At 36.2% G+C, this 13,520-nt stretch overlaps 1 protein-coding gene across 1 annotated transcript in view; it reads left to right on the plus strand.

Moving 5' to 3' along the window:
- Positions 1-2,337: 2,337 nt before the first annotated feature.
- The window catches only part of LOC117160584 (protein Wnt-4), a 77,591-nt gene continuing 66,408 nt past the window's right edge, over positions 2,338-13,520 (plus strand). Inside the window, exon 1 of the mRNA XM_033341427.2 lies at positions 2,338-3,060. Coding sequence (XP_033197318.1) covers positions 2,981-3,060 — 80 coding nt within the window. The 5' untranslated portion in view covers positions 2,338-2,980. The remainder of the gene's footprint in view (positions 3,061-13,520) is intronic.

The following is a 13,520-nucleotide window of genomic DNA, read 5'->3' on the forward strand; positions in this document are numbered from 1 at the left end:
TCTAAGATTTATTATGGCGAACTTTTCAACAATATCTGGTATTAGTACTGATGATAACAGAACTATTGATCGACTGTAGGTATTTTCCAACATCGATGATAAATGGAACAAAAATCGAGATAATCGGAGCGTATATAATTTAATTTCATATTGTAACATTCTTTGTAAACGATATTTTGTATTAAAACATACCACAGTAACATTATTAAAAATAAAAATTTTAATGAAAGATTGACAGTGATCGACAGAGCAAGCAAAAGGTACATGAGCAATTATCTAGACAGTGGAGACCTATCTAGAAGAAAACACTGCCCCTTCCAATGTTCTTTTTGCATTTAAATTAATCATAAAGGATCTATTAAAAGGAAAACATTATAAAAGCATATTTTAAATTTTATATAACTTTACATTTAACATCTTAAAAAGTACTGATATTAATCAACACGTTTTACGTATAATATGCTGTTATCGCGATAATTATAGTTATTTTATATATGTAGTTGTAAAATGTCGTTCAAGAGAAACACACGAGAAAGGTTAACTAAAATGCATAGTTCTCAAAAATTCTTTTTCCTGAAAAAATTATAATAAGTTATCATTATGTTGAAATCCGAAACTTCCACTTAATTAGTTCACTTCATTTCACTCAACTATAATTAGATAATTGTGTAATAATAGTGTACAACTGTCCATTTTACTTTACAAATGGCAGTAATAAAACGTACATCAAATTAATAGCAAATATATTTCGTGATAATGTATTACAGTACTTGACTTATTTCAAATAGAATTCACAGATTTCCAATATAAATACGATCCTCGAACAAAAACAAGTTTCAATAGTAGTTATTTAGATTCTGAATAGAAACAAATAAGACGTTTATTTCATCGATCAATATTTACGTATCGAATTGGCAGCCGATTGAAATAAATCAATAGTTGAAAAGTAGATAAAAGGATACGTGTAGCCCAAACAATAAAGAAGTGACAAGTGACACCATTTTACTTTAGTTGACTTTTCGTGAATGTGAGGTTAATAGAATGTTTTCGTTAAGACATCTGTTTGATGACTGAAATATTTATTTTCGCATGAAGTTTACGTTTATTATAAACAAGTGAATGATACAGAATGTAAAATAAAGTTCTAAAAACATAAACCAAACAGTATATTAATAACATGCATTAACTTCAACACGTAATTTTTTAAGCCTGCAATATTATAGGTCACGGTATAGATGTACATATTTTCATTACACATAACTGTATAACATGATAGTATATATATACATATACACATATTGGATACATTCTAAGAATTCCACCGATCGTAAATGTCTAACAACTCTAACATAACAAACATAACACGGCACGACACGAAACGATGTAAAATACACGCAACATATGTAGGTAAGCATGTGTAGTATTTGCTTGAAAATTCTCGATTTCAGTTACTTGTTTTATACATATGTATATCTTATGTTAGAAGAAGTGATTTCTTTTGAAAGCTATTTAACAATTATTCAGCAATTAATAATATTAATGAATCTACAAATATCAAGTTGTAGGTTATAAATTCTTTTTTGGAATTTTACATTAGACAGGATAACCAGATGAATTGTAATTTATATTCTACTACATTCTATCTACTTTGGAAATTAGATTTAATTGCTATACAAAAGAGTTTATAAATATTAATGACTATATTGCAGATTTATCATATACATATTTACAACGGAGCAGTCATTCGAAGCTGCAAAAATGTATATTTTACTTAAAGAATAAGACAAAGTTTTATATATTTAGGTTATAATTTTTTAATTCCGATCATCAAAATATGAATTTGTATAAATATTCCAACAATTTATAATTTATGACTCGTAAGGTTTCACAATAACATTAACTAACTTACGTGTGTAAGTTAACTTTCCTTATTACTATATATACATACAAAATACAGTTCGATTATCGCAACGAAATCAAATCGATTTTCATCAATTCGTACCGCAGTTTACACTCTGAGATCTAGAAGAATCGCGATAACATAAAATTACTCACGCCGCTGTCCCAACGTTTCATTTTTCTATTATGAAAATATTTTAGTGGCTGTGTTTCCGGAGTTTCCGAGTAAAGTCACGGAAACAGACGGGGTTGGCGAACGAATCGCGAGCGAGCGAGCTTACGCGCGAACCTCGGAGTCGGGACGGAGTGCCGAAATGCTTAATTAACGCGAGTGGAGCCTCGGTGGGGGGACTTCCGCGATACAGCCAATCGCGCGGCAGTAAGTGACCGGAGGTTCCGCCCATCGAGAGAGCCCCGTTGCCCTTTTCCTCGTGACTAGCAGCCACAGTACGTACGCGAACGTGCATGGAGTGTCATCGCGTTCGTCTTCGCTTCGCATTTCCAAGAGGAGCCTCTTATATTCTTCGCGCAGCACGATTCGCGAATTTTTAACTTTTACTTCAGTTACATTAACATTTATATACGATATAATACAAATTCTCGCATTATTCGTGCTCTCTTACCATCTGTAAAACATTTCGCGCGCTGCGAAACTCGACTTAATTCAAAATTCGCGGTTCGTCTCGCGGTATTGTGTGGTCAAAGAGTGCGTGTCGGGACATAAAAAGTAGTATATTTTTTGATCATTTATCGTATTTGTCACGAGATCAGTGATATATACGAGCCGGGAAACATGTAAGAAACACAGTTAAAAGGAAGAGAAAAGAAAGAAATAAAGAGAAAGCCGTCGCGTTCTCGAACTACGTCTGGAACAACGATCGAATCGGATCACGGACGACGTTCGATCTCGATCTGTCAGCCTCGGGATCGACTGCCGATGCGAATCCTCGATCGATATCGACGCTCGTAAGAATGCGTGGCTGAAACGACGGACGACCTTGTCTTTTCTTTTTTTTACCATTGAACCAACGAACGAACCAGCCAGTGTCCACCACGCTTTAACTTCGAATCGAAATTGAAGATGCGGCCCGTCGTCACGACCTTCTTACTCGTACCATTGCTGTTCATCGCGTGGCAAAACGGCGCGCAGGCCAACTGGTGGTGAGTTTGTACAACACGATTGTTTATGTCCACTGTGCAGATAACATCTAGTCCGTGTCATTAAGAGGCTGGATCTTCCCTCCAATACACACTCGTATTATTCCCTTCGAGGGGCACGCCTTGTGTCGCGAATAATTTAAATACATCTCCATACGACTCACTGCTGACTGTATAAAGATTACGTCTTTTTGTTTTTCTTTTTTTTCGTTCTTTAACGTGTTGACTGCCACACGAATTACATATATTTCGTCTTGGAAGCCACAATAAATTGAAATACCATATACTGTAAGATTTAATTTCTGCAAAACATTGTATTATATTTGCCCACTTTTTATCTTTCATTTATGTAACTCATGAAAATTTTTTAGTCACTGCATGACTATCGTGGAAGTCAACATGACAAAGATTTGACGTTACGTCGAACACCTTTTCAGTTGATAAAAATACTTCGTGGAAAACGCGAACGTGTTTTGTCATACAATATCTCAACTTAACCTATAACACTGGTTTTTGACTTGATAAGCAACTTGTGCGATCTGATCTGTTTAAAATGCAACGAGTATAGTGAGTCACGGAATTATTCATAGCTATATGTATGTGTATACGAAGATAACGTAATTGTGAAGAGAAGAAACAGACTAGATCTTGCTAAAAAATAAGTATGTATTGAAACTTATTGGATTTTGGCATAATGGTATCCTCTGTGATGAAAAGAAATTTAATATGCAGTACTAGGATCGGATGATTCTTAAGAAGTATGGAAAAAACCAAATAGGTATAATCATACTACTAGACTAAATATTTATGCTGTATAGCCGTTACTAAGGTAACAGCAAAAGGTTTACAGACATACATCAACTACTTAAACATGGCGCTAGTCCCACAAAAAATAATACAATTTTCCATACTATCACTCAATTCTTTATTTATTATTTGTTTATTTTATATAACATTCTTGTATTTTTGTTTTCTAAATTACTATAACTGGAAAAATACTTAACACCAGCAGTAAAAAGATATAGATACTTTTATACTATTTGGCGATTAAGGAACAACCTGAGAAAGCCGCATTTTAATGCGAACGACATGACAGGTGTAAATTAAGAAATATTTTCAGATATTAGATCAAATCTTATACATGTTGCAGTGTTCGATTTTTACTCATTGGCAATGTAGAAATACCAATATTAAGAAAAAAAAGTAGAAACAAGTTTATCAGCGATATGTTCCATAAAACCCAACGTCAAACATAATAAACGATCAATCTGCTGCGCGAAAAGTGTGCGACAGTAATTCGTGATAGTCGGCGTAAACGAGACGGCCGGCGGCCGGTCGCGCGCCGCCCGGTTATCTACGATCTACATTTATCCGATCGGTATATCCGTTCGCGTAGAACTCTCTACTTTCCGATCATGATAGTTTTCTTTGGGAGACGCATGGCCAGTCAATCGCTAGTTCCCTGAAACTTACTATTTATGAACTGAGTGAAGTTGGCACCTCCAAGTGCCCAGTTCTACACAAACCAAATAGCATTCGTTTGTCTACGGTTTGTCCACATTTGTCCAATTATATTTTTCGTTTTTCCACCCATGAAAAAAAGGTTACTATTAAATGAAAATTAAAAAATACCGTGGACAATTACATCCCAATTTAAAAATCAACGAAAATGTTCGAGGAGCGCCGATGTAAAATATTTTAAAATCTTCATTTGATGATAACCTTCTTATGAAAGGTGGACAAACGAAAATTTTGGACAGTGTGGAAACATTGTGGGTAAACGAATACTGTTCGTTTTTTTTGTAAAAATTCTTGTAAAAGTTGTATGGGGAATATCAACTAACTATATTTATGAATTATTCTATTTGCGAATCGTCGAAATTGCGATCGCGGTGCCGATATATATGATGATCTAGCATTAACTTATGCGCAGTGAGACAATGCGCATTGCAAAGTGTTTCACAGAAAATGTTTTATATAGCGTATAAATGTTTTTATACAGTTCCCTTAAACACACTGTAAACAAAAAACAAATTTGATGTGACAATAGAAAATAAAAACTCTGAAATAGATTACGTGAACTACTTAACAGATATAATAATCGAATTATGTTCTTTCTACCTTCCTTCTATACAATTTCTCCCACACGAAGAGATATAGTAAAAAGCACAAATCTAAATTGGCTGCCATTTCCTACGTGCATATCCTAACCTAATCCTTTCTCAGCGATATCTCTACATAACCTAAGAAAAATATTCCAATGATTACATCACAGACTTTGATTTACTCGATTAAAGTTCCTCACATATAGGTACTCCACGGTTTTACTTCTAATTTCATTTGATGCAATTGCCAATTAATTATCGTCGCTGTAGCATGACTATCGCGACTATTCTTATGAAACTTATTACCGTAATGAAAAATTTTTTTCATCTCCAATAGAGGTCATGTTTCGTATGATTAACGATCCGGTATATGTATGTACTTCTATACAAGTTAGTTAGCACGATTATTTATCTCGTGAGACTGTTTTCGCAAGATCCTTGGAGAGAGTACAGTCGAAAGAATGAGCTACTGCGAAAGTCGTGCGTGTAACCGATCGAGTTTAGCGTGAGACGCATGTTCGATAGGAGGCCGGACTCTCGCGAGATTATGGTGGCATTTTTATAGGAGCAACGATATGTTTCCGCGGCGTAAGCGTTTATTTTAGCGTTTGAAATACACCAACGACAAAGCGCACCCAGATATGTATATTCGCGAGCGTAAAGGTACGCGTTTCACGTTTCCGTACATAGAAAGGCACGTACATATAAAGGAGACGATGACGAAACGTCTGCTTCGAAGGACAATTTTCTACAGATCGTTTCACCTATTGTTTGTAGATATCGCCCGATTGCTGTTTACCTATATGTATTTGTCTCGCTGTAATCTCAAACGTGTCTCACCAATCGTCAGTATCTGCGTTTTCCTTCGTTTTAGTAACATGATTCGAAATCACTTTTTAGTAATATTTATATATCAATTCCTTTATCTTTATTGGTTGTGTTGAAAAATTGCAAAATAACCTACAATAGTATTCAGTGTCTCTATTTTTCACAGTTTTACCGCTAACAATAGAGATTACTGAGGACAAATAGCGCGAATACTACGTATATAGAAGATACAAATTATTTCTATAAAAATATACAATTTTGCAATAATATGCATTATTACTTTCATAAAAACATACGCAAAAATAAAAAGTTTGGTTGATATTTTAAAATGGAAATCAAATATTCTTTTTGCAAATTGCCAAAATAAGATATAAGAAAAATAAAAAGAACACAGTTTGACGTGCCTATTTATCAGTTACGAAAGTGAGCAAGTCACGAGAGTAGCGAATAGTTGAACGTAAAATTGGCCGGTCTAAAGTGCCTTATAGACGACGAATCCCTTTCGATCGGACACGCGAGTGGCATGCACGATCGGGGGAAGCCCCGATGATAGCGATGATACGCCAGCATAGAGGATGCACCGGGCGAAGCGCGTCGATGGTGTCGACGCGCCCCTGCAGGGCACACTTTTAAAACAAGAAGGCCGGCACGTTGACGTCTTATGGTCAAGCAACGATTCCACCGGGCAGATTTTATTTCCGACAAACTGGTTCCTCGAGGCGATTAATCGGCTTCGCTGGCGGCACCAAGCCTTCCGGTATATACTTACATATACATAATACATATACTGATTCGCGTCTCTTCGCCTGTCGCTTTATCTTGCTCAGTCAGTCTGGGCGAACACGCGACGCGTGAACTGCAAACGCTTAATAATTCACGTTAAGTCGCGCCTGTTAGCCTTGCTTTAACGGACAAATAGTCGTTGGCTTTTCTTGCTTCACCGCCTCCTCCCCCTCCCCTCGACCACTTTGTCGTTCGCACGGTCGTACCATCTTTAGGAGATTTCTCGAAGCGAATCCTCCTTAACACTCGCGCGATAGTGAATTTTTAGATCCAGAAACCAATTTTGTTTCACTCATCTTTTTAATGAATCTTTTACGAGACTAATATTTCTTGTCTTACCTATTCATATACTTTATGATTGGTCATTAGATTACGTACTTATGTACGTATTGTATTTGCTGTACATTTATACATACAGTAGTAGTAAATCTAAGTACTTAACGTAAATAGAGATTTATTTTATTTCTATATATTATAATGAGTATTTAATTTAGATAGTTTATTTATTTTGCATTTTGTGTATAAGGAATACATAATCTATTAAACATATAAATACCATTGATATCTCTAAAAAATTGAGATAATTCTGTTTTCTAAATTTTCATTCAAAATTATTATATGATATACATATGTCCTATACATAGTTGTATGAACGTTATATGTAGTTATAAGATTTGTATCTAAAGAAACGTAATGGCGGCTCTCTATGTATGTATTATTTCGGCTTTAGTGTTAATGTATTTTGTTAACCGCTCGATTATTTCAATAAACTTCGTCTAACTGTCGGTTACCATCGTCGCGAATGCTGCGTTGGAGTAGTGTACTTGTTATTGAAAGATGCTCCTCATAGTGGAATATCATTAGTATTGTTCGAAAGTTCATCGCTGTCAGTTATCCTAACCTCTCCCTTTGTGGAGCGTATTGTGTTTGGTGATTCTGAATATGAAATATAAGAGGAGGACAAACGTCGAGTGATTATCATTAGCCGAAGCTCTCTAAAATAGGGTAAGTGAATTTAATTTTATTGATCGAAGTCCAAGTCGTTTTCGAGTGAAGAGTATCAACCTTTTTGTATCTGTATAGTTCCAAGCAATATATGATAGGTTACAGTCATTGAAACACGAAGATTACACAAATAACAGCACGAAAACCAAAAATTATCATAAGCAAAGAATATATAGGTAACTATATCTAATAAGATTCTTGCGAACATGTGATCCGTCGATAACTGTCACGTTAGCACGACACGTACAAGGGAACCAGCCAGTAAGACAAGATTTTCATTGAAACGCTTGTCAAGTTGAAATAATATTTCCGCGGTGAAACGAGTGACACCTCGCCTTGCCGTCGTTTTACAATACTATGTACTGTTACGATCGCGTCGGTGCCGCATAACGGTATGGTAAAAAAGAAGTAAGTACAGGGTCATTAAACAAACCAGTTTGATATTAAAGAACGTCCGTTCACGTCTAAATCCGCCGGCGGGTGAGTACGCGTCATACGACGGAAACGATTTCACCGGGCATAGGATACATTGGCACTGTCCTTTCAGTCGTCACGAATAGTCACGATCACCATAAAGGGACAGAGGACGAACAGTATGTCGTAAAGTAAACCATCGAGGTTTTTAGTGCGGCGTAGGAACAAAAGCGGGGGAGGCAGATAAGACGGGACGGAGTATCGACCATGAACAGAGAACAAGATTTAATAAAAGCATCTTTATTGCCCGAACGCGCGAATGTCCCCCCCCCTTCCACCTTTGAAAACGTTCGAACGCGTTATAGTTGCACGCGCGATCTCTTTACGACGAGCGATTAAAATTCGTATTAACGACCGAGCGAGAGTGGCGACCTTCCTTTCCACGACCATGTTTCGCCGTTAAATTGCTCGGTCATCTCTGGAACGTCGATTTGCCCTTCTCTTTCTCTTTCAATCTTCTTCCCTCTCAGAGGTCGTTGCTTTATTTCGCGAGCTTTAATCCGGCCATATTCCGGCCGCCTTGACCGTCGTATAAGTCCTTCGCCTATGGAAAAGAAGAGCTTCCATCAGTTTAACGCACGCTCGTAACTCGAGCAAATGGGCTACCTTTCTATAGATCCGATTGACGTTTGCAGCGTGTGCGAGGCAGAGAGGGAGTAGGTTTACGAACAGGGCGCGCTCTTACGTCGACGAATTGCCTCGCAACGCGTCGGTAGGAGCCCGTCGAACCCCAAATTGCGCCTACTTGCGAGATTCAATGGCAGGATAAAGTCAAGACGACCCCTATACTAGTCGTTGTTTTTCGCGGCGGTAGCGTCGCTTTATTGAAAGCCCAAGCACTCATTCTGTAAGTAACAGGAAGTTATGGTTACAGTGGATATGTGTTCTGACAAATACTTCAAAGCAATTAAATATACAGGGTATTTTGCAGTATGAGGGAATCATTTCAAGAATTGATTGTATAGCTGAAAATAGTGAAAAAGTTCATATAAATGTATATTCTATTTGGTCTTATTTGTGAAATACAACGAGTTTCTATCATTTTTTTATTCACTTTATAGAAGATACACACATTTCTATGAACATTTTTTTATTGTTTTCTGGTGTACCAGCAATTCCTAAAGTGAATCCCGTATTTTGTGGGCCACCCTATATAAATTCTTACGAGTATATGCATTTGTTCAGATGTTACATTCGCCAGAACACGTATCCAGTGTAACCATAACCTAATAGTTCCAATATGAGATATGGTTAAAACGGTGTCTTCGTGTGTCATACTACTTCCTCTCATTTATCGTAATACTTTTTATAAGACTAGTATAAAAAGTTACAAAAACATATATACGTACCAGTTTCGTGTCTCATAAAAGCGGACAACATTGCCGATAACAGGTTCCCGCGAGGGCACCGTTCTCCTCAGCCCTTACTGGAAAAGTAATGGAATTAGACGCAATGGTCGTCTGGCGAATATGGCTGACCATTTGCTTCCACACAATCCGATAAGGAGTGTTTGGATTCGTTGTTTTTGATTAATAAGTTCTAAGAGAACCGAAAATAAGCTTCCATAGACAAAATTACAAAATTTGACGTCAAATAGGTTTTCAGCCATACCACTAATGGTTAGCCGCCATATTGGATTATTTAAATTGTCGGTTTTTATGACGCCATTTTGGTTATCTGTTTCCATTAAACACTTATCTTTAGATTTTTTCAATACAGAAGAATCTGTCTTTCAGTATTCTGAACTTTCTTGTCAACTTAATTTATGTATAAATTGTTTTAAATTATTCATCCATAAATTATTTTACATAAGAATAAAAAATTTGGGGATAAAATACACGAAACTGTCTTTAGTCAGATTGTCTTGCGTAATATAAAATTGTAAAGTTAAAAGCAGGACAACACACAAGTTTACAACCTACAATTTTCAACTTTTCGATTCATTAACATCATTAATTAGTAGTTTATTGCGCAAAAGAAGCTAATAATAACGCCATTAGCAACAAAGCGGAATCACAGTACAAACAAGCAATAAATCACGGTCTCATGAAGTCGCTTATTTTGAATTACAGCTGACACTTTGACCGACCTAAGATCCACTCCTTACTATGTCCTCCTAGTCCTAATTAAACCTGGCGTTAGGCGAGTCCGTTGATAGAAAACAAATACTATCGGCAGTCACAAGGAAAAAGTTGTACTGCTCCCTCCATAGCTTTCTTCTCGCGACCGTAAATCACCGCAAAAATCACATATACCAGTTAAGGTAATACTCAGAGGGAATAATATATGTGAGACCTTTAACATCACTTCGCAAAAAGTGGCGGGGAGCCTGAAAAGGCTCTGGGTGTCTTCATTTTCTACGGATCGCGTGATCGAGATAACGGTCTTCTGTTTTTTTATCTGGCCACCTATAATCGTTCGATCGAATATACCAGTGGTAGAATTCTCGTTCGAAACAGTTTGCCCGGTGAGGGCAATTAAGATCGCGACGTCGATTCGTGTTGTCTTATCATCTAGATAAGTCGTTTGAAGACCGTGGCGTATTCCAGCATCCTTATATCGCCGTCGATATCGAATCGAACCAATCGAAACGAATTAAAGATACAGGGCGGATTTTCAAGTTGCATCCTGGTACGTAGATAGGTCAGTTTATATATATTATTTATTTAAAAACGAATAATGAGGTGATTCGTCTTATATCATTGTATCGTTAACTTAAAAGTTTGAACGATTCATTAACAATTTCTTTTATTATTTTCCACTAATTATTTCTATTTAAGATTAGTTTATTTACCGATTTCAAGTAATTGAAGGTAAGAAATTCCGAACTTTTTTTTTCAGCCTGTATAATTAAAACAACGAAAACATATAATAAAATTAAAATCAGAAACAATGAAATGTGGATCTTTGTATAGAAATAATATAGAAATTCCTACAAATTCGGAATTGATATGCAGTGATGAAAAATTGAATGAGATTTTATAATCTATCGAAAGATATAAACATAATTTTATCTGAACAGAACCGTTCTGTTACTGTTTCGTGTCTGACCGGATAATATAAATTATAAACCAACCAGAACGCAGCAAAAACCTAATAGCGTCCTGTTTTGTTTAGCGTGTCTATACTTCTCGTTTTACGTGGCGCAGCTCGGTGATGTTGATGGGTGTGGGGGTAGGCTGTGATCTCTTCTACGCGCGGCTTCCTCCTCTCGCTCGAAGAATCTCCGACAAAGGATGCCGCCGCAAGCTTTCGGAGCATACCTTCAGGACTTCTCGGCCAATGTTTCCTTCGGGGCCCAGATATATTGTCATAACGAAGAGGCTATCTCTGGGGGATGGCTACGACATACTCTGTCTCTCCTGTCTTCTTTCCTTCTCCCATCTTCTATCTCTCTTTTCTTTTTACTTCCCTCTCTTTCTTTTTTTTAGTGGAATATCGCCGCCACGATTCGTTTCTTCATAGTCTTCTTCTTCTTCTTCTTCTTCTTCAAGTTTTCGTTCGATGACCTGTCCTTTCCTTAGTTTACTTCACTTCTTTATGTTTACTTTTCCTTGTCATCAGCGCCACTCTTCTTAAGTACTGAAACTTGGTACTATTCTCATTATATATAAACCATTGTTTTTAAAGTTTCGTTTTTCCTCTTTGGGACACAGGTTTTGGTGGATATTTGTATAGGTTAAGTAGTTACATGTTAGCTAATGATTTTATAAAAAATTAAAGTTTCCTATATAGAAAACCAGGATTCTTTGATTATGAAAGATTCAATATTTCATGATTAAAGTTGAAATTAGGTTAAAATCTTTCATTTAGAAAATGTATGATTTTGTCGCCATCGAATGATCGCCTAGAATTCATTCTATTTACATATTTGCGACAGAATTTTTCTGCTTGATATAAAATATAATAAAATAATATTTTAGAATGTATAGTTTGTATTTAAAATTCAAATTAGAATTTAAATATTTAAATCTGAAAGGATAGCAATTTCTTCAACTGATTACACTTTGCTTTAATAGTGCTGCAAGGAACATTTACACATATTAAATATTTAAGACCAAAGATTAAGCGTTGAAAATCAACCATAACCAAGAAATGAAAAATTCTCAAGAAATTGAAAGGAATTAAAGGAAAGAAATTATGGAAAAATCGACGTTCTACGACCATAACGATTATGACGAGAACGTTAACTGTCGGATTTCAATGAAGCCTCTAGGAAACACGTTCCGCATCAAAGCCGTTTGCGTTTGCACACCGTCGAACGGCTGAGAAAAGGGAGTCCATTAGGCGTGCGTATATACGCGACGGCACGTCGCCGTCACACGCGACGCCATACGTCGTTTCAGCGATTCGTAATTTCCTTTGGCACGCCGCGGTTACCGCCATGGGATCCATTCTCTTAACGACACCGCAGGACTCGTTCGCCAGCGCAAAAAATCCGCGAAAATTACGGTACTACCCGATCACCTTTGCGGTTTCTTGCGAATTTTTTATAAGTTTTGTACAGTGTCGACAAAAAATATTTATGTAAAAGACTTATACATAATTTAACTAATTTGCTCCAAGTATATTAAATTTAGTAGTTTCATATATGACTATAAAAATTGGATACTATGAGAATGAAATGTAGATCTTAATAAAAAAAAAAAACATCATTGGAAAATAAGAGTTTATACGAATACTTTTTATAAACACTGTACATACAGGGTGGTTGGTAACTGATGGTACAAGCGGAAAGGGGGTGATTCTACGCGAAAAAGAAAGTCGAAAATATAAAATAAAAATTTTTTTTAAATTTTTTTTTTAATTTTTCCATCGAGACAACGATCTACAGTGAGATCCGTTATAACGAGACGCGATAAAGTGCACGCGTACCGAGCGAAAATTCAAAGTCGATTTTCTCGAAAACAAAGCCTCAAACGAAAAATTTTTATTCTATATTTTCGACTTCTTTTTTCGCGTAGAATCACCCCCTTTCCGCTTGTACCACCAGTTACCAACCACCCTGTATATACGCACAGCCTCTTACGAAGTTGGCCTTTTTTGATATAAGCAGATTTCTCTTCGTTTCATTCATTACAGTGTTGAATTACAATAGAGTAGCTAACAATTTTTAATTGCGATACTATAGCTAAGAATTAGTGATTGATGTGAATAAACTATTTACGTTATAATCATAGAAATGTTATATTAGGTTATCCGAAAAGTGTCTTTCTTTTACAGACACGTCTTTATACAAACATGCATCTTTATACAAACATGAAACCT

Source organism: Bombus vancouverensis, chromosome 1, assembly GCF_051014615.1.
Source record: "Bombus vancouverensis nearcticus chromosome 1, iyBomVanc1_principal, whole genome shotgun sequence".
NCBI classification, from domain to species: Eukaryota; Metazoa; Arthropoda; class Insecta; order Hymenoptera; family Apidae; genus Bombus; species Bombus vancouverensis.